At 43.1% G+C, this 27,975-nt stretch overlaps 1 protein-coding gene across 1 annotated transcript in view; it reads right to left on the minus strand.

The window, feature by feature from the left end:
* ascc3 (activating signal cointegrator 1 complex subunit 3) overlaps nucleotides 1–27,975 on the minus strand; it is a 293,488-nt gene that overhangs the window by 183,635 nt on the left and 81,878 nt on the right. Inside the window, exon 10 of the mRNA XM_084052068.1 lies at nucleotides 27,264–27,389. Coding sequence (XP_083908194.1) covers nucleotides 27,264–27,389 — 126 coding nt within the window. The remainder of the gene's footprint in view (nucleotides 1–27,263; nucleotides 27,390–27,975) is intronic.

Below are 27,975 nucleotides of genomic sequence, written 5' to 3' on the forward strand. Positions count from 1 at the left end.
ATTGTCTAATATGGATTTTTTCTTTCCAAGGGCGAGACACTGATTGCGATATTTTGGAGAGCATGCAGGCTGATAGGCTGATATCAGACCATTTCTCTCTCAAAAGATTCCAATACAATTCCATTCTATAAAACACATCTGATTCCACTGTCTGTGCACAGCGTGTCTTCCATTCTAGACAGGCATGTTATTTACCAATTTATTTCAGTTCAAGTACTTTAACACTTGAGGTGCCAGAGGTTTATTAAAAAAATGTACGTTGAGTGCCTGGATTTTTAACCATTTTTGAACCTTTTTCAAGTAGTCACAAAATATTTTCAGTGATCACCGTCCTCACGGTGATCCCCTCATTACACAGATAGAGGTCTCGTACAATCGGGGGGGAAAAATTAAAAACATTCGGTAATCCGTTCCATAGTTGCAGCCAGTTGAAAATAGTCAAATTAACATTGTAAAAAAAAAAGTACACAGGAGCAGAGATACAGGCAGGAAGTGGATTCAAGTCGAAATGTTCGAAAAATTTTATCTCCTGTCTCTTTTTTTTTCTTTTTCTTTTTTTTTCAAAAAACGTATATATACGGTTTTGGCACTCCATGGTTGTATATACAAAATGTGTTAAGCACTCTAACTGACTATTTCAGAGTAGTGTCTGGTTTTATGCATTCAAAATGTATGTGAAAATGTAAATAAAACAAATACAAATAAAAAAAAACCTTCATAAAAATGAATAAAGAAGTGAATCTTCCTCATCGCTGTACTTAGCCACCGATCCTGATGTTGTCCAAAAATACAGGGCCGATACATCGGTCTACCTCTACAGAAAACATAGCTTTATCAATGAATGACCACTTTCAGACACTTAATGCCAGCCACAAAGGGAAGAGTGAGATTAACCCATTAAGACCTGGAACTGTGTCATTTTTAGATTTGAGCTAAAAAGCATTATTTTACACTTTGGGCTATTCAAAAATAGCAGATCTACAAGCTCGTAGCGCGGCACCGAGTGCCGCGCTACGAGCTTGTAGATCTGCTATTTTTGAAAAATCGTCAAAATGTGTGCAAATCTTTGAATATATATATTTTTAAAGCGAACATTTTTAACTCAAATCTTTGTTTCTTGGGGGTCCCTGGAACAAAATATTTTGATGGGGGTCCGCGGCCAAATACATATCATTTTGGGGGTCCTTGACATGAAAAAGATTGAGCACCACTGATATAGAAACATACGTTTTTCAGAAAACTGTTGAGATTTAGGAGACATGTAGACTCGGCTTCAGGTCTCAATGGGTTAAATAAAAATAAAAAAATAAATAAAGAAGGGAATCTTCCTCATCGCAGTACTTAGCCTGTAAAAAATTCAGAGCCGATACGTCGGTCTACCTCTACAGAAAAACCTCCATAGCTTTATCAATGAATGACCACTTTCAGACACTTAAGGGTCCTATTCAGGACCACATGCCCGCCCCTACTACCGTTAAATAGGGAGAATTGGAGCTGCGCACCCCCTATATGTTATTCTAGCACCTGCTAGCACCTGCGCTCCCCGGCCCCCATTATGCCGACGCCGTTAGTTGCGCGTGGGGGTGTGGCCGTGGGCGTGTTGTTGCTATATCCCGCACATTGCCATTCTGCAGACACACATGGGTACGGTTTTGGGGGGGGGGATAGTGCATTCTAAAAGCACCCGCCCGTCTCTGAAACCACCCGCCAAGTGCACACAGACACTGCAATGGCTTTGTGCCCGTGGACTATTAGCCGTGTTGCCATCAAGCCTTGGTGAGAAATAAGCAACTGCAGGTCTATGAAAACAAACAGAAGCAACTATAAGGCCACATGAGCACTTCAAACTACTAACAAGAGCTTTCATATCCCCTAAATATTTTAGCCCGGCTCGACTAATAATTGACAAATTAGACCCAGCCCAGCCGTCAGTCATTTTTCTAAAGAAGCTTAATTGCTGCATTAAATCTTGGTAATTCGTTCAGAACAGGAGTCATTCCACCCTCAACAGTCTATATTTTATTTAAAAAACAGCTTGGAGCAAATAGGGCTATATAAATATATACACTGCCCCATAACCATTTTAAGAATGATATTCGGTTATTATACGAAATATACTTTTAATTGAGATCTTTTCGTTTGCTGTCACTGTCATGTCTTCATAAAATCATACACTATAATAAAATTGAATTGAATTGAATTGACATCCAATGTTACCTCGTAGGCTGCCATGCCTGCTCTTGTCATTTGAAGAAATAATCCAATTTGTCTGAAGATCCATTCTATATGTCATGTTTAAACTTTAGAGAGTGCCAGCGCAGTGACAGAAAACAGCTGGCTGATTGATTGATTTGACCTACTTTTGCGCTATGGTGATTATTAGCTGCTTAGCAGCTGTGTAAGAATAGTATTTAAAAAAAACGTCGACCCGGCCCAGCCGGTGCCGGGCCGGGTCGGGTCCCGTTGGGTTTGGGCTAAAATCTTAAGCACTTACATTTTTTATAAGATGATCGGATCATCTAGTGTGATTTTCATTTTGGCTGCTGTCTCGTTAAACCCATGCTGCGGGTGAATATTATATTATATATGATATATATTATATTATTATTATATTCCCCACGTAAACGCTACGTTCATGTTTACTGTTAAAGGTTCTCAATCTTTTCAGGCCATCGACCCCCCAAAATAACTATATTTGAACTGGGGACCCCCCCATTTTGTTTGACTCGGTTCCACAGATAAATATTGTGAAAATAGCAGATCTACAAGCTCACCAGGCGTTGGGTGCTCCATTGTGGTGTCGACCCACAGGTTGAGAACCACTGCATTAAAAGCTCCAAGCAAGTTACATGTCTATTGTTGACCACGTAATAATGTAATATTTTTGGTTTAGTGTTAGGCTACTCCGTGGCGCGCGCGCGCCTCATTGTTATACGCTGTCCAAAATAACAGATCTGTAAGCTGTTGACACGACATGACGCAGCGTGTTGATAGCTTGTATGTCTGTTATTTTGGGTATAGTAGAGATGTGCGGATGGCCTCTCACGTCACCCGAATCCAAATGTACAAATTAATTATCCGCCCGTTATCCAACCGCAATAATTATATTATCCAATTTAAAAATCCGCATCCTCACTAACCGTTTTCCCCGTATGTCAAAATATTATTATTTTCTGGTATTCCCCGTTAGTATTAGTTGTGCGATGCGAGCACAAAATGCATTGATTTCGCCTATGGAAATGTCAGTGCGTCTTTTTTCTTTTTTTTAAACCAGTGCTGCGCTGAACGTTCTGTGCGGCATCGAACATACAGGCATCCAACCAGTGGTGGAAAGTAACTAAGTACATTTAATTAAGTACTGTACTTAAGTACAATTTTGAGGTATTTGTACTTTAGTTGAGTATTTCCAATTTCCAATTTACTACATTTATTTGAAAACTTTAGTTACTAGTTACTTTTCAAATATAAATGATTATATTATGAAACATACATTAACCACTTTAACCCTATTTTATAGGCTATTTGAAAATAAGCCGATCTACAAGCTCTCAACGGTGGCATCGCAACGCCTTGAGAGCTTGTAGATCTGCTATTTTCAAATATTTTAGTACTTTTACTTTCGATACTTTAAGTACATTTTGATGCCAATACTTTTGTACTTTTACTCAAGTAAATTTTGAATTCTGGACTTTTACTTGTAACAGAGTATTTCTATTGCAGTATCGGGACTTTTACTTGAGTAAAGAATTTGAGTTCTTTTTCCACCACTGCATCCAACATACATGCGGCATCCAACATACAGAGCACACTGTTATAGCACCGGTTAAAAAAAAAGAAAAAAGACGCATTTTGTCATCGCATCGCACACTGCTCTACACACTCACACAGACACAAGCACGCAGAGATTTAGCTATTTTATGGATAGATATAGGCTATTAGATGTCATTAATTTATTTACCGCAATATTTCACCCGCGGTTTATCCGATATTAATTAATAATTATATTTGATTGACCCGAACCCACCCAAACCGCGGTTCGCAGCAATGTGTCTGGGTTTGAGAGGATATGATTGATGTAAACTTAAAGTGTAGCTCTAACTTTAACTGCGTCACTTCAGAGGAAACTATGGAGCAACTTCACACCCCTGTTTACACACCCCTGGAATCCATTAGAATGGTGGAAATAGAACAATAACAGCCAAAGTGAGTACATATAGACCTTTCCTAAAACTGTTCCATTTATTATACCCATGTGCTACTGTATTTGTCAGTGTACCACCGCCCAGCCCTGTGGTCGACCAGCTGGAGGTCCATGGGTGCCTGTAGGAGCGTTGTGGCAACATGATGTAATTAATTATTTGGGAGCAGCCGGTGTGTACCAATAGTATAAATATTTTAAATGGCTTTAAGTTTCATAATACTATTCCGGATCTGACTAATATGACACGCTTATTGTTAACACAATAGGCTACAAATTAATATAAAAATGTATTTGGATAAATAAAATAAAAAAGAAGGAAAACAAGCCCAATGTGGCTTATAATAATCAGACCAGGCAACAGTGCAGAGGGGGAGATAGGCTAGAGCATATATTGGATCGGGGATGACGGCGGATGATGGCTAGCGCAGTCTTCTCTTAAAGGCAATGGCTTCTGGCACGGTGATTGGTTTTATCATTGTAACGCCCAAACCACACCTATGCATAATGTAACGGGGAGCGCAGGTGTTTTGCGGGGCGGGGGAGTACCACAGAATACCAAATTTTGCGGGGCAACGCCTCTTGCCTAGTGCGCACTCCGAAACTAGCGGTTTGCTCAAAGTGCACGCTGAATAGGAGCCTTAATGCCAGCCACAAAGGGAAGAGTGAGATTGAGTGAGAAAGCTGTCGTGTGGGGTGATTGACACGCTACTCCTCGTCGTCGCCCACCTGTGAGAGGCCAAAGGAAATGGACGGAGGAGACGCTGCACTGAGCAGAGAGGAAGGAGGGCAACGCCTGAGTAGTGGGAACAGTTGTCAATCTCGCCTCCCTGCCTGCGCCTGGCTTTCACTATGGCAACAGAGCCTGGGTGACTGACAGCCCTCAATCTCGCCCGCTATGCCGCTGATAAGCAGCAGAGAAATGGGTCTCTTTGAAGGACGGTCACCGCCACCACGGGCACACACACACACACACACACACACACACACTACACACGGACTCAGGCAGAGACTGAATGCTTTTAACCCATTGAGACCTGAAGCCCATTCTACATGTCTCCTAAATCTCAACAGTATTCTGAAAAACGTATGTTTCTATATCAGTGGTGCTCAATCTTTTCCATGTCCAGGACCCCCAAAATTATATGTATTTGGCCGCGGACCCCCATCAAATTATTTTGTTCCAGGAACCCCCCAGAAGCAAAGATTTGAGTTCAAAATGTTCGCTTTAAAAATATATATATTCAAAGATTTGCACACATGTTCACGATTTTTAAAAAATAGCAGATATACAAGCTCGTAGCGCGGCACTCGGTGCCGCGCTATGAGCTTGTGTATCTGCTATTTTTGAATAGCCCAAAGTGTAAAATAATGCTTTTTAGCTCAAATCTAAAAATGACACAGTTCCAGGTCTTAATGGGTTAATAATAAAAGCACAGGTGACTCACTGGAGAAAGACTCCTAGAAGCGAGAGATTTAAGACAAAGAGACAAAGCTAATCTTAAGCATCCTTGCATGTTAACCCATTCAATACGGGAACGCATCTGTGTCATTTTTAGATTTGATGATGTTATTTTTATACTTTGGCTATTCAAAAATAGCAGAGCTACAAGCTCATTGCGCGGCACAGAGTGCCACGCAACCTTGCAGCGTTCAAGGTTCACGGGAACCTTGCACATTTGTGCAAATCTTTGAATACATATATATATATATTTTTTTAAACAACATTTTTAACTCAAATCGTTGCTTCTGGGGGGTCCCTGGAACAACATATTTTGATGGGGGTCGGAGGCCAAAAACATAATTTTGGGGGGTCCTTGACAAGAAAAAGTTGGAGCACCACTGACATAGTAACACGAAATTAAGACATTAGTTGAGACATTTGACAGTTACAAATGGTCGCTTTAAAAAAAATCAATATTCAAAGATTTGCACAAACGTGCACGATTTTTCAAAAATAGCAGATCCACAAGCTCGTAGCGCGGCACTCGGTGCCGCGCTACGAGCTTGTGGATCTGCTATTTTTGAATAGCCAAAGAAATCCCCAAAAATGCCACGGTCTTAATAGGTTAAGTAGAGCTAATGAGATACAGCAGCCGATCAGATACGGCAGCGCGCGGATCTACGCTAGCAGTGCAACACTCGGGTCACAGTAGCTCTGGGTCTAATCCCCCCGTCTAGCTGCTTCCACATCTGTTCCACCACTCCTTCTCCTTCTCTCCCTCCCTATTCTACCTCTCTCTCCCACGCAGGGTGAGTTCGGGATGCCTTAAGCTTAGACAGCAGTATCATTTATTCAGGGATTCATTAAAAGTATGTCATCACTTTCCTCTCTTTCCACCTCGTTTTCGCTCCCCGACACTCGTTGGAAAGAAATAATTAAGTAGCGCCTGTCAGGTGAGAGGATCTGGCTGGAAGGACTGGGTCGAGGAGGGGGGTGGGGGGGTGCTAAAGGTGGGGCTTTCCGGGAGCGAGCCCCCCCAACCCCCAAGCCCCGAACCCAGGGCCGGGAACTCTAGTTCCAGGTTCCAGTGTGACACGGCAGACGAAGAGGTTATTAATGTGTCGACGAGCAACTTTATTATAAGAGTCCACTTAGGCGGGAAGAAATGGAGGGACAATTGTGTGGGGAGGAGGGGGAGGAGGGGCCTCTGATGAACATTGATTGATTGATTGATTGATTGATTGATTGATTACTTTATTAACGGTTTGCGAAGACAAGCAGAGGGAAGTACAGTTCAATACAAGGTCTGTTAAGAGGATTTTAAACCCAAGAAAGCACTATGGCTCGTTTCCCTTGGGGTCCTTTGTGCTCAATTCATCGAAACATTTAACTCAAAGTGCTTAGGAAGCGAGATACAGCCTTTTTTCAGTTATAAGTTAAACAAGGAGTGGATGGAGCTGCAAATCTTCAGATGATGATATCTTGGGTTCTAAAAAAAAAAGTTTTTTTTAAGTGCTATTTTTGAGCGGTTTTGAAGGAGAGTAGGGATTTACACTCCTTTACGACTGTTGGTAGGGCGTTCCACATGTTTGTGGCATAGCAGCAGAACAAATGTAATCCCTTGTTTGAGCCAAATCTCGGTTGAACGTGATAAGTGGAGCTCCCTCTGGTGTTGTGATTGTGGACTTCGTTGACATTTTTGAAGCATAGTTTGACAAGGTACATGGGTGTCTTTGTGGTGTAGCGTATCTTGTAGACCGGGCAAGTTGCTGTACTCTGTCCTCTACCCTGAGCCATCCCACCCTAGCAAAAACGAGCGGGGGTTAAATGAGCTGTCGACGTAAGGCCAAGCAGTTAAGTAGCCTGTAGCAGTGTGTAAACTCAGGTTCAAACAGCAAATACATGTGAGAAAGAGAGAGGGAGTTGTGTTATTTTGTGGCGGGAGGAGGAGGAGGAGTGAGGCAGAGCAGTGAGAAATAAAAGAGAGAGGTACAGTAAGACGCGACGGTCCATAGTTGAAGTCAATACAATGTCGCTAAGTGCAGGACTGGTCTCCGGTGTTTTTTTTTTCGTCCTCTCATACTCCCGGTGATTAAAACGCGGCGCGCTATGTTCATCTGCTGATTAGACTAGCACTTTGCACAAAAAAAAACACAACTAGGCTATTATTATCCCAAACTCCACTCGCACTCCAGGCACCGGCTCCAACTCGTCCTCTGCCTATAACCCATTGAGACCGGGAAAGCATCTGTGTCATTTTAGATTTGAGCTAAAAAAAAAAGCATTATTTTATACTTTGGGCTATTCAAAAATAGCAGATCTACAAGCTCATAGCGCGGCACCGAGTGCCGCGCTATGAGCTTGTAGATCTGCTATTTTGGAAGAATCTTGAAACTTTGTGCAAATCTTTGAATATATTTCTAAAGCGAACATCTGTAACTCAAATCTTCACTTCTGCGGGGGGTCCCTGGAATGACATATTTTGAGATGGGGGTCCGCGGGAAACTTAGGATTTAGAAGACATTTGTAGAATCCCCCAGAAGCAAAGAGTTACAAATGTTCGCTTTAAAACAAAATAAATAAAACATTTTCATGATTTTTTCAAAATTAGCAGATCTACAAGCTCATGGCTCATTTCCCCCTGAGCTTGTATATCTGCTATTTTTTGAATGGCCCAAAGAAAAATCTAAAATGACACGATGATGCGTTCCCGGATTGAATGGGCTAAACGAGTGCAGGGATGGGGATATTTAGCGTGCCGTATTCTCCCCTAAAAATGACTGCGGGGCTGTTCCCACATGCAGCTCTCTCTCTCTCTCTCTCCCCGAGCAGAGATGGCGGAAAAGGTTCCACCACCAACGTGCACGCTCTTCCTGTCCACCCCAATTATTTCCCCCAAGGCCAAGTCCTCAGAGCACCCCTGACTTATAAATATTCATTTTGGAATTACGGTGCCACCGAGTCGCAGGCTCACTGCCTGCCCCGGTGCTTCTGCAATGCATACTCACTTACTTCCGAGTCTCTCCACAGCGACCAAAGCAACCATCGCCACAATCACGTTAACCCATTAGGACCGGGAACGCATCTGTGTCATTTTTTTATGATTTCCTTGGGCTAAAAATAGCGGATATACAAGCTCATAGAGTGCCGAGCTATGAGCCTGTGAACATTTTTGCAAATGTTTGAATATACAGTTACAGTATATATATTTTTTTAAAGCAAACATTTGTAACTCAAATATGTGCTTCCGGGGGGTCCCTGGAACAAAATATTTTCAGAAGGGGGTCCACGGCCGAATTCATATCATTTTGGGAGGTCCTTAACATGAAAAAGTTTGAGCACCACTGATATAGAAACATACGTTTTCTTTAGGATTTAGAAGACATTTGTAGAATCCCCCAGAAGCAAAGATTTGAGTTACAAATGTTCGCTTCAAAAAATATATATATTCAAAGATTTGCACACATTTTCAAGATTTAAAAAAAATAGCAGATCTACAAGCTCATTGCCACACAATGAGCTTGTAGATCTGCTATTTTTCAATAACCAAAGTATGGCTAAAGTGGTTACACAGATGCGTTCCCGGTCTTAACGGGTTAAGCAGCCCCGGCCCCCTCATTTTTTTTTGATTTATCGACTTTGTCTGTTTGTAACGAGGAGCGTGATGTCCCCGCACTCCTTAAAAATGCTAATTCATGCAAATGTATGCCTGCCCCGATATTCACCTTGAGGTATAACGCATACATGTTGTAAATATGAAGTCGCCATCATTTAAATGGTCCTTTCCGAAATCTTTTCCCGTTGCATTTATATATATTCCCCTTTCCTTTAAAACAACTAGGGGCTTCATTGTTATGCTAATGCATGCAAACACTTCTTCCAATTGGAAAATCCAGCTGTCCCTGCCAAAAGTTGTCTCTGGGGTGTGGTGTAAGTATACACTGGGAGAGGTAGTTACTTTACTGCAATAGGCATTATGCAGCTGTTAAACATAAAGCATGGATTCCAGTAGTGCCGTCTAAGCCCCCCAAAAAAAGGTAAATAAAATAAATTCCCACACGGAACGGCACTGACGGACTAAACATCAGGGGTTGGCTCTCTTAACGCATTCAGACCCGGGAACGCATCTGTGTAACCAGTAAACACTTTATCCATGTTTTGTACTATTCAAAAATAGCAGATCTACAAGCTCATAGCGCGGCACCGAGTGCCGCGCTATGAGCTTGTGGATCTGCAATTTTTTTGAAAAATCTTGAACATTTTGTGGAAATATTTGAATATATATATTTTTTGAAGAGAATTGTTTTTTTTACTCAAATCTTTGCTTCTGGGGGTCCCTGGAACTAAATATTTTGAGGCCAAATGCATATCATTTTGGGGGTCCTTGACATGGAAAAAGTTGGAGCGCCACTGATTATAGCAACATACGTTTTTCAGAAAACTGTTAGGATTTAGAAGACATTTGTAGAATCCCCGAGAAGCAAAGATTTGAGTTACAAATGTTTGCTTTAAAAAAAAATATATATATATATTCAAAGATTTGCACAAATGTTCACGATTTTTCAGAAATAGCAGCTCTACAAGCTCGTAGCGTGCATGGCACTCGGGTGAGCTTGTAGATCTGCTCTTTTTGAATAGCCAAAGAAGTCACACACAGATGCGTTCCCGGTCTTAATGGGTTAACAAAGTCATTTTTTCCAGGAGAGTATATCTACAGTACCACATGCAGCGTGCACTGCATTGCACGGCCATGTACTGTAGTGACACAAAATGTAATATTCTTCAGATAAGATTAAAATATGTTTCACGACCGGGGAATTCATTTAGGGAGATCAAAAGGAGGCTCTGGCATGGGGGAATGCTCCTTTGTGTGAGAGAAGAAAATACAGAGGTATAGGCTTCCATATGACACTTCATACGTGTTCTATGAATGGGAAATGTGCCATTACGTTTTCAGATATCCCAAGTTCTACCGGGATGTTAACCCTTTAAGACCGGGAACGCATCTGTGTAACCACTTTAACCATTCATTTATACTTTGGCTATTCAAAAATAGCAGATCTACAAGCTCATAGCGCGGCACCGAGTGCCGCGCTATGAGCTTGTAGATCTGCTATTCTTGAAAAAATGTGAACATCTTTGAATATATATGTATATTTATTTTTGAACATTTTTAACTAAAATCTTTGCTTCTGGGGGGTCCCTGGAACAACATATTTTGAGATGGGGGTCCGTGGCCAAATACATATAATTTTTGGTGGGCCTTGACATGAAAAAAGTTTGAGAACCCCTGATAAGAGCAACATGCGTTTTTTTCAAAAAACTGTTAGGATTTTGAAGAGATTTGTGAAATCCCAAGAAGCAAAGATTTGAGTTAAAAAAATTGCTTTAAAAAAAAAAATCAAAGATTAGCAAAATAGTCATGATTTTTCCAAAAATAGCAGATCTACAAGCTCATAGCGCGTCACTCGGTGCCGCGCTATGAGCTTGTAGATCTGCTATTTTTGAATAGCCCAAAGAAATCTAAAAATGAAAAAGAAGAGGCTTTCCCGGTCTTAATGGGTTAAGAACCTTGAATAATGTTCCCGAAGAACATACAGAAAGCCATTTCAAAACACGTTACCGTCACACCCCAGGACTTTGTACAACAGACGACGACTCATGAGTTAAGAAGTCATTGGGGTTCGTGTTGTCATACTTTGTAGCGTAATTACGCCTATTAACCTGGCGAGCATTGCATCAGATCATTCCATCAGTCGGTATGCGAACACGTGACTGTCAGTTAAAACTTATATAAACAAGGAGCCCACACGTTCAGTCAGCGACTCAAATTAAACATCTTTGGGCAAAACGCCAATTCAATTATGCTGACAGGAGTTGAGAGGACTTTATCAAAAGGAATATTCAGAGAAAACGCATCCACAAGCCTAACAGACCGCTTTGTTCTCCCCTCTTTTGGCTCCGCAAATAGAGAACTTAACCCATTTAGACCGGGAAAAGAATCTGTGTCATTTTTAGATTTCTTTGGCTATTCGAATATAGCAGATCTACAAGCTCACAAGCTTGTATATCTGCAACAAAAAAGGGAAAAAAAAATCGTGAAAGTTTGTGAAAATCTTGAATCTATATATTTTTTTAAAGCAAACATTTGTAAATCAAATCTTTGCTTCTGGGTATTTTACAAATGTCTTCTATATCCTACAGTTTTTTGAAAAACATATGTTTCTGTATCAGTGGCTTTTTTCATGTCAAGGACCCCCAAAATTATATATATTTGGCCGCGGACCCCCATCCCAAAATATTCCGTGCCAGGGGGACCCCCAGAAGCAAAGATTTGAGTTACAAAAGTTCCCTTTAAAAATATATATATTCAAAGATTCGCAAACATGTTCAAGATTTTTCATAAAATAGCAGATCTACAAGCTCATAGCGCGGCACTCGGTGCCGCGCTACGAGCTTGTAGATCTGCTATTTTTGAATAGCCAAAAGAGAAAAATGACACAGACGCTTCCCCGGTCTCAACGGGTTAAGTCTTACGATTGGAATCTATTTGTGTTCCGCAGTCTGTTGGTGTTCCGCTCCGATTAGATCTGTGGAGCTGCCTTTCAAAAGGCAGTAAAAAGTACCGGCTCTGCTGACTGCCTCGTTGTTGCTTTTATTGCAAATCAATCGTCATCAGTGTGTGAGCGGCTGAATTGTGCCTGGCCGCTACAGCGGGATCTGAATCACCACCAACGGCACCGCCGTGCCGCTACGCCCCGATGCCTGCAGACGTAGGAATGAAGGCGGTGGTGCACAGCTGGCCAATAGACCCACAGCATACTGCATCTGTGGTCAAACGGGTTAAATAAAGTTTGTAATGAGACCAGCTGTCTTGAGTCCAGGGCAGAACCCATCACTATTACAACCCAGCTGGCTCAATCATCACGGTGGCTTGCGCCACAGCAGCCCCACTACCAGTGGTGGTGCCATGTCTGCTTATTATAAGCACATTTTGGGGGCTTGTTCTCCTGTAAAGGTCGCTTGTAAATATTGGCAGTTGTGTTTTTTTGGGGGGCTTGTTTCTAAAGAGTAGGTTTCTTATTTGGGTTTACTTCCAAAAGAACCGGTGTCTCTCAAACATTTTCATGTCAAAGACCGCCCAAATGAATATGTATTTGTCCGCGGACCCCCCCATCTGAAAATATTTTGTGCCAGGGACCAAGCCATACAAGTTTGGTGTCATTAAAATGTTTAAGATTTCCTTTGAAAATAGCAGATCTACAAGCTCACAACGCGTCGCATGGCGACGCGTTGTGAGCTTGTAGATCGGCTATTTTCAAGCAGCCGATGTAATATAATCGGTTTAAAAGTGCTCATGCAGCCTATAGTCGCTTCTTGTGGGCTCGTTTTCATAGACCTGGTTGCTTATTTCGTTCTAAACCTGGCAACGCTAGTGCCCACTACTTACTTACAGCCTATACGGAATGCTACCAGGACAGCAGAAAAAGTTTCTGGAACACACTGGTAAGAAGAGCTCAGGCCCCCCGAAGAACTGACATCTCTGGGTGTTATGTACGTGTGTGTGAGAGAGAGAGAGAGATGACCTCGTTTAGGAGGAGCGGTGTGTACGTGTATATGTCTGACTCTGCATGCATGAGAGAAAGACAGAGAGACAGACACCGAGAGGAAGGAGAGCGAGCGAGAGAGAGAGTAAAGGTTTGATTTATACTTGGTCTTCGCCACACTGGGTTTTGCTCGACCGAAAATAGCCGATCGACAAGCTCACAATGCTAAGCGAGAGGAAGCGAAGCACGAGTGTGTGCTGAGAGGTTATATGCTGCCTCTGCACAGTGGTAGAGTACCTGAGCTAGTGGGACGGCTGTACACATCGGCGCTAGAAGAAGGTTTTTCCCCTTCCCTCTCTCTCTCTCTTGCCCGTCCCAGTTGGAGGTGAGTGGAATGGGAACTGACAGGCTCATTAACACATTGAGACCTGAAGCCGATTCTACATGTCTCCTAAATCCCAACAGTATTCTGAAAAACGTATGTTTCTATATCAGTGGTGCTCAATCTTTTTCATGTCAAGGACCCCCGAAATTATATGTATTTGGCCGCGGACCCCCATCAAAATATTTTGTTCCAGGGACCCCCGGAAGCAAAGATTTGAGTTAAAAATGTTCGCTTTAAAAAAATATATATTCAAAGATTTGCACACATTTTCACGATTTTTCAAAAATAGCAGATCTACAAGCTCGTAGCGCGGCACTCGGTGCCGCGCTACGAGCTTGTATATCTGCTATTTTTGAATAGCCCAAAGTGTAAAATAATGCTTTTTAGCTCAAATCTAAAAATGGCACAGTTCCAGGTCTTAATGGGTTAACGCAGCGGATACACAGCCTACGGCCATATGGGCAAACTGGGAGGACCGGGAATAACCCTTCCAATACCAACCAGCCACTTAAAACACTCTAATTGGACCCACGCAGGTTCTTGATAAAATATTCCGCAGCAAAATATCTAAATACCAATATTGTCCGTCGCTCCGTTGTGCTTGTGGTTTGAACCCATTTAGACCTGGGGGCGGTTCTACAAATCGTCTCTGTCAGGTGGACATCTCATACAGTTATGTTCAAAAATGTTACTTTTCCAATTCAAAAGTAGCAGATCTACAAGCTCGAAGCGCGGTGCGAACTGCTACTTTTGAAACTTTTGCGTGACGCTGTAGTATGATCAAGTAGGGCGTTAATTTAACCCATTGAGACCTGAAGCCGATTCTACATGTCTCCTACATCTCAACAGTTTTCTGAAAAACGCATGTTTCTATATCAGTGGTGCTCAATCTTTTTCATGTCAAGGACCCCCAAAATGATACGTATATGGCCGCGGACCCCCATCAAAATATGTTGTTCCAGGGACCCCAAGATGCAAAGATTTGAGTTAAAAATGTTCGCTTTAAAAATATATATATTCAAAGATTTGCACACATTTTCACGAATTTTCAAAAATAGCAGATCTACAAGCTCGTAGCGCGGCACTCGGTGCCGCGCTATGAGCTTGTATATCTGCTATTTTTGAATAGCCCAAAGTGTAAAATAATGCTTTTTAGCTCAAATCTAAAACTGACAAAATTCCAGGTCTTAATGGGTTAAGAAAAAAAACACCAAAAAAAATGAAAATGGAGATGAGAGATTTCTGCCCGACAGCAACAAATGCCTTCTAAATCTTTTTGTTCCAGAAGATTCCAACATTTTCCGAAAAACCTATGTTGCTAAACATAAGGCTAAGATCAAAAATGACACAAATGCTTTCCAGGTCTAAATATCGAAAAAACAAAACGGAATCCGGCTCGTCCCGTATTTACGTGCGGCGCGAGAACCGCAAGGCGGTCGTCTCGTTGAAGGTATGGCGCGGGGATATATAGTGCGTTATGTTTACTGTACGACTCACTGTATGAACAGCTAAAGTAATTAAATCCCTCTGTGCGTCGGTAATGAGAAGCTAAGAGATATAATTGTTGTCGTTTTCACACTATCCTTTTAATTACTTTCTGGTTCCATTTCATTCCATTTGAATTGACAGCCTGATCAACTTTTAATTGCCAGTTGTTGTTGAGGTTTTTTTTCTCTCGCTCTTTTTCTCCCCTAACAGCTTATCAGCTTGCTCCAAGCTTGCATGCAGAGTACTAAGTGACCTGGCCGAGCGCGTGCACACACACACACACACACACACACACACGCGCGCGCCCGCGCTATGCATGTACACGCATATTAACCCATTAAGACCTGAGGCCGATTCTACAAAATGTCTTCTAAAGTTTTTTGAAAAAAAATTATGTTACTATATCAGTGGTTCTCAAACTTTTTCTTGTCAGGGACCCCCCAAATGATATGTAATTGACCGCGGACCCCCCATCTCAAAATATTGTGTCCCAGGGACCCCCCAGAAGCAAAGATTTTAGTTCCAAAAGTTTGCTTTAAAAAAAAGTATACATTCAAAGATTTGCGCACATTTTCACGATTTTTCAAAAATAGCAGATATACAAGCTCGTAGCGCGGCACTCGGTGCCGCGTTACGAGCTTGTAGATCTGCTATTTTTGAATAGCCCAAAGAAATGAGAAAAAAAAATTACACAGATGCGTTCCTGGTCTTAATGGGTTAACAAATGCACACAGGCCATACAAACACAAGCGCGCACACACACCCACACACACACACACACACACACACACACACACACACACACACACACACCAGATGTATGGTGGAGTTTGACAGAGTGAGATGCAGATGCAGCAAACAGGAGGCTCATTCATTTCCCTACAGAGAAGCAGCAGGAAGCAAGGGGTGGGTGTTGGGGGGGGCGGGGGAGAGAGAGAAAGAGAGAGAGAGAGCCAGGGGATGGAGATAGGAAAAAAAGAGAGGTATAATCCATCACCTCGTCCACAGACACCTGCTGAAGAAGCAAAGGAGGACCCTCCTGAGCCGTGGAGAGAGGAAAAAAACAGAAAAAGATAACCCACCCCCCACCCTCCCCCCCAACATGTAGCAAGCAGCAGACGCTGGCCCTGCTGCTACCCTGAACCCATCAACCACACTCCCCTTCAAAACAATTATTCACTCACACACAAACTATACATTAGTAAACCAGACTCTGTTTTACGACGTATGCGTGTTTTTTCTGAACATTAAAAATAGATCCTGACCTATTATAGTGCTATATCCTAAAACCCACACAAACGCACCTCCTCTGGTGGCTGAAAGATTTCCTTTTTAACCCATTCAATCCGGGAACGCATCTGTCATTTTAAGATTTATTTGGCTATTCAAAAATAGCAAGATATACAAGCTTGTAGATCTGCTATATTTTTTAAATCGTGAAAATGTGTGCAAGTCTTTGTATATTTCTAAAGTGAACATTTGTAACTCAAATCTTTGCTTCTGGGGGGGTCTCTAGAAGTAAATATTTTGAGATGGGGGTCCGCGGCCAAATACATATAATTTTAGGGGTCCTTGACATGAAGAAGTTTGAGATCCACTGATATCTAGCAACTTAAGTTTCAAAAAAAAAACTGTCAAGACATTTGTAGAATCCCCAGAATCACAGATTTGAGTTACAAATGTTTACTTGAAAAAATATATATATTCAAAGATTTGCACAACTTGTCATGATTTTCCCCAAAAAATAGCAGATCTACAAGCTCATAGCGCGGCACTCGGTGCCGCGCTATGAGCTTGCAGATCTGCTATTTTTGAATAGCCAAAAGTGTAAGATAACGGCTAAAGTGGTTCAAATCTAAAGTGACAGATGCTTTGCCGGTCTTAATGGGTTAAATTAAGTCGGTGTTAAAGTGGATGCCTAGCTGCCAGTCCCATAGGTTCCTATCTCCACTTTATAGATGTTGACTGGAACAGGAAGACGCCAGCGTGGTGGGTTCTTGTGGGACTTTAACACGCTTTATTTTTTCCCCCTCCCTCTCTCCTCCTCATCCCCCCTGCACCTGCTTTGCAAGTCTTTAAACAAACACGCGCGCACACACACCGACACACACAAATCAAAAGTGGATTAGGAAATGCAATCAAGGTGGATTAATTATGGATGGCGCGCGCCGTTCCGTCTTTATACCTCCTCGTCGCGCTGCTACAGCCTCCGCGGTGGCACACAGCCTCCCACTTTTCCTGTGGCTGAAAAGTGGAGGGCGAGGGAGGTGTCGCCACGGCGAGGGAGAACGGAGAGACACTTACAGAGAGAGAGAGAGAGAGAGTTTCTCCTTGACCACAGAAGAACGGCATGCCTGCTCAATCATCGTCGTTGCTTCGACCTGACTTCCATTTGTAGGCCCGATTCTAAAAACACCCTCTAAATCCTAACCCAAGTTTTCAGGAAAACGTAGCTATACATCGTCTATGTCGGGTGGAAAACTCCAAAACTGCTACTTTTCAGGATTAAAATTCTAAAGTAGCTAAAGTAGCAGATCTACAAGCTCAAAACGCATCGCTTCGCGCCGCGTTTCGAGCCGCGTTTCGAGCCGCGTTTCGAGCCACGTTTCGAGCCGCGTTTCGAGCCGCGTTTCGAGCCGCGTTTCGAGCCGCGTTTCGAGCCACGTTTCGAGCCGCGTTTCGAGCCACGTTTCGAGCTTGTGGATCTGCTACTTTTTATGCTTTTGCGCCGGGTAGCACGGGTCCAAAAAATGGAGCCCGAACCGAAACAGACCCGTGGATAATTGGACCGGTCCGAACCGGACGCGCGAAAACATCCTATATTACTGGACCCGGTCCGAAACGGACCCGTGGAGAAGTGGACCCCGACCCAAAACGGGGCCGAGGAAAAATTGGATCCGGTTGTAAAACGAACCAAGGATAATTCGAATGTATTAGACCTGGTTCGATCGGGTCTCTAGAACCTGTCCTGGACCCGGAGCTCATTTTAATGCTAAAACCACCGTGGTATTCAGATTAGCCATGTGCGTCAGTCGCCTCCTGCTCCCTCCCACCCCAACAGAGTAATTACAGACGAGCCTCAGCTGCGTCGCATGCGTGTCTGTGTTGCAGACAGACAGAGAACATTTCCGCCGACTTTACACTGCCCGTCCCCGCAGATTATTTCCATAAACATGCTCCACACAGATAGCATTACAACTTGCATCTTCCCGGTGGCTTTTGTTTGCGTTTTTCGCCTCACAAAAAAAACCTCCATGGTGTTCAACTTCAGCAGTGCAGTGCGCTTGAGATTAGCTGCGTTTCAATCGGCTGTTTAAACGGGGATCGTTCAATATGTGAGAACAGACGTTATGGATTTTGGAGCGTAATTACAACGCATGTCTCATTTTAAAACGGAAGGTTACGGAGATTAATATAATATTCAAAAGCTGGCCTGTTGGTTCCTCGCGGGTCCATCCATTTCAAACGGATCCGACCGAGACCCGTGGCAAATTGGAACTGATCCGACCCGTGCCCGATTGGGACAAGTTCATATTTTGGCCCCCCGGGCTCGGTTCTCAATTCGGGGCTCGGGTCTTCGGTTTCCGGGCAGACCCGTGCTATACCCTCTAATGCCAGTACACTTTAGCAGAAAGAGAGATCATTTTGTATATTCACACACACACAGGTACAAAATGCAAGTGAACACAGGAGCATACAGTAGTACAAATACAAACACCGCACAGAGAATTCAGCGGGTCTAATCAATTTGGGGACACATTGTTTTGGCTAAATGGTGTTCTCCCCTTCCATTAAGCAGGATGAGCTACGATGGATTGAGAGAATCGCTCTCTCTCTCTCCAGGGAGTTAATTTCCTGTTTTTTGGCTCACAGGAAACAATTAATTAGGGAATATCAGAGAGGAGAGAGAAGTTTGTTATTGTCTTATTACAGGGTGCAAATCAATGAGGGTTTGTTTGTTTGTTTGTGTTTTTTCTATTGTCCATTCTTTCCAGCCATTACGGAGCTCCTGTGCGAGCTTCTGCTGCTAGACGACAAAAAAAGAAAAAACTAAAACAGCATGAATAGGAATCGTGTGAATTCTCTGTGGCGCCATTTCCACTGCCTATTTCTCATTTTCTAAAAAGGCTTATCTCCCACCTCCTCCCCCCCCATCCACTGTCCCTCTGGTTTCTCTCTCCCTGGCTCTCCCCGGCAGATTTTTCCCTTCATCTCCGCGAGTCCCCGTGTAACTGATACAGATTGATATGGAGCCTCTTCTGCTGAGCGATGTGAATTAGCCCCAGTGAAGCAGTGGCTCTATTCATTAAGCCATTAAGACCGGGAACGCATCTGTGTCATTTTGTTTTAGATTTCTTTGGGCTATTCAAAAAATAGCAGATCTACAAGCTCATAGCGTGGCACCGAGTGCCGCGCTATGAGCTTGTAGATCTGCATTTTTTTCAGGAAAATCGTGAACATTTTTGTGCAAATCTTTAGTTTGAATACATATATGTTTTTAAAGCGAACATTTGTAACACAAATATTTGCTTCTGGGGGATTCTACAAATGTCTTCTAAATCCTAACAGGTCTCTGAAAAATGTTGTTTCTATATGACTATATCAGTGGTTCTCAAACTTTTTCATGTCGCGGACCCCCCAAAATGATATGTATTTGGTCGAGGACCCCCATCTCAAAATATATTGTTCCAGGATCCAGCCCAAGAAGCAAAGATTTGAGTTGCAAACACTTTAAAAATAGATATATTGAAAGATCTACACAAATTTTCAAAAATAGCAGATATACTAGCACAGATTTTTTTTTAAATAGCAGATCTACAAGCTCATAGCGCGGCACTCGGTGCCGCGCTATGAGCTTGTAAGATCTGCTATTTTTGAATAGCCTAAATAAATCTTAAAAATGACACGCGGATGCGTTCCCGGTCTGAATGGGTTAACTAAAGCCCAGGCAACTCTGAAACAAAGTGCCTCGCTCTTCCAAGAGCGTTCGGCGCACAATGGCTAATAAGTCTTTACGTGCCATTAGGAGGGCTTTGAAAGGCAGACGGGAAAAAAAGTCTCGACGCTTCCATCTCTCTCTCTCTCTCTCTCTCTCTTCACCGCGGGTGTAGATTGTCATTTATTGAGAGGCGTAATGGGAAACAGGGCTACGGCGGGAGCCTGGCTATGCCTTTTAATAGCACTGTGAAACATTAAAAGTGGGCGAATTTATTAGGGTTGCTTTTTAACTAATGAATCAGACGGGGGGACTGGCCTGGCCGTCCCTCCTGCTCTCACCACTGTGGTAAAAGCCTTCCTAATTTATCTAAATAAATATGTTACAGAGTGTGTGTGTTTGTGAGCGAGAGCGTGGACGCACACTCGCGTTTGTAGTGCTTGCTGCTGACAGACCCAGCGCACACGCACACACACATGCACGCACACACACACACACACACACACACACACACACACACGCACACACACACACACACACACACACACACACGCGCACGCACACACGCACGCACGCACGCACGCACGCACGCAGTGGTGTAAAGTAATTAAGTACATTGACTCAAGTACTGTACTTAAGTACAATTTTGAGGTATTTTTTTACTTTACTGGAGTATCTCCAATTGTCAGTACTTTTACTTCTAGTCCGCTACATCTCAGAGGCAAATATTGTACTTTTACTCCACTACAATGATTTGAAAACTTTAGTTACTAGTTACTTTAGCAGATATAAATGATTACATTATAAAACATACATTAACCACTTTAGCCCTGTTTTATACCAAGGCTATTTGAAAATAGCAGATCTACAAGCTCACAACGCGTCGCACCGCGGCGCGTTGTGAGCTTGTAGATCTGCTATTTTCAAACATGTTAGTACTTTTGTTGTGAGCTTGTAGATCTGCTATTTTCAAACATGTTAGTACTTTTACTTTTGGTACTTTAAGTACATTTATATACCAATACGTTTGTACTTTTAATCAAATAAATTTAGAATTCTGGACTATTACTTGTAACAGAGTACTTCTACATTGCAGTATTGATACTTTTACTTAAGTAAAACATAAGAGTACTTTTTTCCACCACTGGACGCACGCACGCACTTGCCGAAGAACACCCACCCACTGCGCTTCTGATGTACTCGCCTCGTAACCCAAGGAGATGGCAGGGACACGGCAACTCAAATAAACACAGGTGCCTCAGAGCGCGCACACACACACACACACACACACACACACACACACACACACACACACACACACACACGCACACACACACACACACACACACACACACACACACACACACACACACACACACACGCACACTGCGCTGCGCTGCGCTTCCTGAGAAGCGCTAATTGATAGGAATCCACTTATAGAGTTCTAACACTGTGTGAGATGGTGGTGTGTGCGTGTGTGTGTGTGTGTGTGTGTGTGTGTGTGTGTGTGTGTGTGTGTGTGTGTGTGTGTGTGTGTGTGTGTGTGTGTGTGTGTGTGTGTGTGTGTGTGAGGGGGTGGGGGGTTTCTCCCAGAGGGAAAGCAGTTTGTTGAAGGGAAAAGAGGGATTTAGGGACTACAGACGCTTTGCTTCCTATACCTGTCGGGGGAGAAGATCCCAGCTGGAGGGGTTGAAACGCTGCAGCATTTAGTCATTTGTCTCCTCCACTGCCAACTGCTATAGTTGTGTGTGTGTGTGTGTGTGTGTGTGTGTGTGTGTGTGTGTGTGTGTGTGTGTGTGTGTGTGTGTGTGTGTGTGTGTGTGTGTGTGTGTGTGTGTGTGTGTGTGTGTGTTTCTTTTCTTCCCTCTCCTCGCCTCGCAAATTATTGTTAAACACCTGTCTTGTATTTATTGTTTTGGGTTTTTTTCAGATGGGTTTAAGGTATCTGAGCTCACTTAAAGGCATTTTGAGCTACTGACATATAGGAGAGTGTGGCATTAGCGGTGTGGTCGGCTATTAGGGTGTCTTTTACATTTTACTTGAACTCTATACTTCATTGACTGGAGTCCCACAGGGGTCTATACTTGGTCCCCTCCTTTTTCCCCCTCTACACCAAATCTCTTTGCCGAAAAAATAGCCAATCTACAAGCACACAACGCACCAACAATAGGCTATATGCGCAGCAGCCATATTGGAAGGAAATTGGGCCTTCACAGGTGCTACCAATGATACTAATGAAGACTCTATTCCATTTAGTGTAGCACTGTGGTTCTCAAACCTTTTAATTACAAGGACTCCCATAACTCTGAGAGTGTACAAATGTACACTCTCAGAGTTACACACCCGTAAGGGGCCATTTGGAACCCCCTCAAGGAACCCTGGACCACACTTTGAGACCAGAATGGAACAGAGCCTTAATTAGTATTAGTGGTAACACCTGTGAAGGAAGTAAGAAGAGGCCCAATTTCTTTCCAATATGGCTGCTGTGCATAGAGCCTATTGGTTTTCTCGGGACCGTTCGCACCGGTCCAATTATCCACGGGTCTGTTTCGGGTCCCATTTTTTTTTGCACCTGTGCTACCCTCTGATCTAAAATCTTTTAGATTGGGAATTTGGGATGCTGTTGTAAGCTTTCATAAGCAAAAACGTAATGAAAAATGTATAAACATATTTGAAAACAGGGCTGAAGTAGTTAGTTGTTTAAGAAACTTAGGTGAACTCTTGTCCTGGTGTTTTATTTCAGAGAGCACTTGCTTTTTTTTTGTCTCTTAACCCATTAAGACCTGGAACTGTGTCATTTTTAGATTTGAGCTAAAAAAGCATTATTTTACACTTTGGGCTATTCAAAAATAGCAGATATACAAGCTCATAGCGCGGCACCGAGTGCCGCGCTATGAGCTTGTAGATCTGCTATTTTTGAAAAATCGTGAAAATGTGCGCAAATCCTCTGAATATATATATTTTTAAAGCGAACATTTTTAACTCAAATCTTTGCTCCTGGGGGGTCCCTGGAACAAAATATTTTGATGGGGGTCCGCGGCCAAATACACACCATTTTGGGGGTCCTTGACATGAAAAGGTTTGAGCACCACTGATATAGAAACATACGTTTTTCAGAATACTGTTGGGATTCAGGAGACATGTAGAATCGGCTTCAGGTCTCAATGGGCTAAAAGCCTAAAAACCTCAAACAGCCTTTTTTACTTTTTGTGTTATGTTCAGGACACGGCTGGCTGGCTGGCTGGCTGGCTGGCTGTAGCTAAAAAGTCAAAAGGCGCTGACAGAGGAGGAACAAAGGCTAAAAGCTTGGTGAAAAAGTCACAGTGATAATTGTGAGGAAGTGCTTATAGAGGCAATGGCCCTGCCAGTCTAGCCTCCCCATTAGCCCGTCTTTTATCGCGCACACATATATTATACCTGTAAAAATAAAATGGGTGTATCGCTATAAGAGATAATATATTTGTTAAGGATTAAATGGGTGTGAGACTTTGGCAGACAACAGCATATATACATGATGCTAGTCTCTCTACCGGCGGGGACACGTTGTCTCTGTGCATATTATTTGTGTGCCTAATGGACACATTAATAGTCTAGCACTCAGGGACTTTGATGAAGATTTTAAGTGACAAGCATTGGAGGGGACCACGGGGCTCCAGTGTTCTCATAAACACACACACACACACACACACACACACACACACACACACACACACACACACACACACACACACACACACACACACACACACACACACACACACACACACACACACACACACACACACACACACACACACACACACACACACACACACACACCATACGAACATAACAACAACGACAACTCAGCCACACATAGGCATGACGAAACCAACCCCTTCATTAACCCATTAAGACCGGGAACGCATCTGTGTCATTTTTGGATTTCTTTGGCTATTCAAAAAATAGCAGATCTACAAGCTCATAGCTTTTTTTTTTATAGTGAACATTTTTTCAAATCTTTGAATATATATATACATTTTTAACTAAGCAAATCTTTGCTTCTGGGGGTCCCTGGAACAAACTATTTTGAAATGGGGGTCCGCGGCCAAATACACATCATTGTGGGTGGTCCTTCACATGAAAAAGTTTGAGAACCACTGATATATAGCAACATAATTTTTCTTTTTACTGTTAGGATTTAGAAGACATTTGTTGAATCCCCAGAAGCAAAGATCTGAGTTAAAAATGTAAAAAATGTAAAAAAAAAAACATATATATATTCAAAGATTGGGACAAATGTTCACGATTTTTCAAAATAAATAGCAGATCTACAAGCTCGTAGCGCGGCACTCGGTGCCGCGCTACGAGCTTGTAGATCTGCTATTTTTGAATAGCCAAAGTGTAAAATAATGCTTTTTAGCTCAAATTAAAAAAATGACACAGATGCGTTCCCAGTCTTAATGGGTTAATTTGCTACGGCAACGTGCAGATACAAACACACACCGACACATGCCAGACACCACGGCTGACCCCTACTTTATTATGACGTCCATTAGCCTGAGTGACAGGAAGGTTAAGAGAGGTTGAACAGTTACACGGCCTCACGTTTGAAGCGTGACAAAACTGCAGCTCCATGGTTTTACACAGCCGACCGGGTATACGTACTGCTCTGAAAGGGACTTCATCAACCAAAGGCCAAAATCAACCCCCCCCCCCCCCCCCCCCCCGCAGGTGACCTTTGGGAAACCACCAGATAGCCACTGGTACGGGCGTGTGGTGATGGATTACAGAGACCACTCTGCGGGACAGGAGGGGTCCAGTGCCTTTCAAAGGCAATGATGTGGGTGGGATTCTTTTTTTACTGGCCTCACAAACCGGCTGAGGCGAGGGGGGGGGGCGAGGGGGTGGTATTGAACAGCACTCTTCTGTCCAGCTCGCTGACCCCCTACTACGGGCTGAGGGAACGGGTGTTTTGTGTGTGTGATGGAATTAACCCATTAAGACCTGAGGCCGATTCTAAAAATCCGAACAGTTTTTTATTTTATTTTATATATATATATATTTTTATTTTTTTTCACGATTTAAAAAAAATAGCAGATATACAAGCTCATAGCGCGGCACTCGGTGCCGCGCTATGAGCTTGTATATCTGCTATTTTTGAATAGCCAAAGTAATCTTAAAATGACACAGATGCGTCCCCGGTCTTAATGGGTTAAAGTGTGTGTGTGTGTGTGTGCGTGCGCGGGTGCATTGCCGTGTGCGTATGTCAGTCAAGCTGTCAGCCAGAGTGACGGGTCATTGTGTCCGCTGACAGCTGGCTGAGAGCTACAGCACTTTCTATTAAGAGGCGACATCACTCACTGGCCATTACAGCCCCCAGTCCGTCCACAGAGCTGCAGGAAGGAACCGGACTGGGGTCCTTATGCCGCTATACTATACCCTGGCAACCCGCAAACTCTCCTGTCAGCCTGATGGACATGCATGCGAAGCACGGCACACGGCGCACGTAAATAGCGTAAACACCTGATCAGCAACCTCACAATGCGTCGCATCGCAAAGCGGTATGAGTTGTAATGATCCGATATGTTCTGTATTTTTTGAAATGTTTCCTGCAACAACGTGCCCAAAATGTGGATGATGCACCTAGGTCCCGGCACCTAGGCTCAATGTAGCCTGACAGTGTGTTGCGGGACACATGACTTGGACTTAGCTCCCCCTCGGACACACCTGTGTGTGGACTACACCAGGTACAATGACTTTTCTTTTGTTTTGCTGCTCTCCCTCATGGAGCTACTTGCGGATTACACCAGGGTCAGTCCACCTTCAGGGACACGCACTGACCTTTTGCACCTTAATCCCCATGTATAACGCACTGACTTTTGTCTTTTTTTATTGTGCTCTTTTTTCTCTAAGCACCTTAACGTCCAGAAGTATATCATGCACAGTATACATACATTGCTGCTATGCTCAGGCACCTTAGTTTGTTTCTTCAGGTACTTTTGTAAATATGTAGATAACTTGTTTGGCCTTGCTGCTGTTCTCTTGTTTGATCTCCTTCCCACTTACCCCCCACCCCTCTTCTTCTTCTCCCTCCCCCCCCTCTTCTATGGAAATTAACGTTGCGATGGGAATGATGTAAAAAAACGAATTTCACCCACTTTTTTACCTTGTAAACCTGTGATGTGACAATAAACTGATTCTGATTCTGATTCTGGGTTCGAGTCCCGATCCCGACGGCCTTTGCTACGTGTCAATCTCCTTCTTTCTCCCCATTTCCTGTCAGTCTACTGTCCTCTCCATAAAGGTATAAAAGCCGGAAAAAATAAATCTCTGAGAAAAAAAGAACTGCCCCTGAAAGTGCCTAAGCAGAAGTACAGGAAGTGCATGAAGTAGATGAAGTACAGGAAGTACAGGAAGTAGATGAAGTACAGCCCAAATAAGTCCCGTTGATGTCGTGCAGATCAATTTACATTCTCAGGGCTTATAAGCCGTGTTGTGATTGGTCAAAAAATACAGCTTCCGGGGGATACATACAACGCAAGTGTTTCTTTCGTCCTGCACTGTATCGTGTCAATTATCGATGGTGTTGCGTTGGATGTGATGTACTACAGGCATGTTTTCTTTGCCCTGTAATCTGCATCTTAACCGCTGTGCTGCCTTTGGCGAACTTCCCCCGCGGGATCAATAAAGGTTTTATCTTTCTAGAACTCTTGTATTGATATTGAAGATGTGGGTCAGATGTTATGTTACACGTGACATATGTTTTTATGTCATGATCAACACAGATATCAATCAATCAATACACCCACACTAACACCCACACTCACACACAAGAGCAGGGGTTTTCAACCAGTGGTCCGGGGACCACCAGTGGTCCTTGAGGGAGTACCAGGGGGTCCCCAGCAAAATTAGTTAATAGCGTCACAATCATGTTTAACCACTTAGCTTTGGCTATTCAAAAATAGCAGATCTACAAGCTCATAGCGCGGCACCGAGTGCCGCGCTATGAGCTTGTAGATCTGCTATTTTTGAAAAAATCTTGAACATGTGTGCATATCCTTGAATATATGTATTTTTGAAAGCAAACATTTTTAACTCAAATCTTTGCTTCTGGGGGGTCCCTGGCACAACATTTTCAGATGGGGGTCCGCCGCCAAATGTATATCAAGACAATCTAGGGGTCCTTGGCATGAAAAAGGTTGAAAACCACTGCACTAGAGCACACAAACCACACACACACACACCGGACACACTAAGAAGCAGTCAAACATGGTGCCACTTGCCTCGTCCAGCTCAGAGATGTAGATGGGCTTCTCCTCCAGGGCGATGGGCATGGGTTCGCTGGGTGGAATCTCCACCTCCTCGTACATCTTTGTGTTGTCTCTGCGGACGCCCTCCGGCAACATCATCTGAAGGCCACACACACACACACACAAACACACACGAACACACACACAGTCAGATTATTGTCCAGACACTGTCAATGACCTCAAAAACTCAGCATAACGCTCCGGGGTGGTGCCTGGTGGTTCAGCCAGTACAGACCATTATGCTCCTAGTGAACGCGAGGGACAGGGTTCAAATCTGTATATTCCATGTCTGTTTAACCCATTAAGACCGGGAACGCATCTGTATGATTTTTTTGATTTCTTTGGATATTAAAAAAAAATGCAGAAATACAAGCTCATAAGCGCGGCACAGTGTGCTGTTATAGCAACGTATGTTGCTATAATATATCAGTGCTTCTCAAACTTGTCAAGGACATTCAAAATTGTTGCTTTTAATACGTTTCAGGAGTTCACACTGTATGGTTTGTGTGATATGAAATGTGAGCGTTCCATAATCACAGTAATCCTTAATCATATTCCATCATATTCAAGGGCTTTTGCTGAGGAAAGAGAGACCCCAGTCACTTTCAAATTAGAGCACTGCAGAGGGCAGGTGTGTGTGTCCAGCTGACACTCGTTGACGCTCGTTAATGTTATAGGCATAAAG

Source organism: Gymnoscopelus microlampas (assembly GCF_963454915.1).
Source record: "Gymnoscopelus microlampas genome assembly, chromosome: 3".
Taxonomy (NCBI): Eukaryota; Metazoa; Chordata; class Actinopteri; order Myctophiformes; family Myctophidae; genus Gymnoscopelus; species Gymnoscopelus microlampas.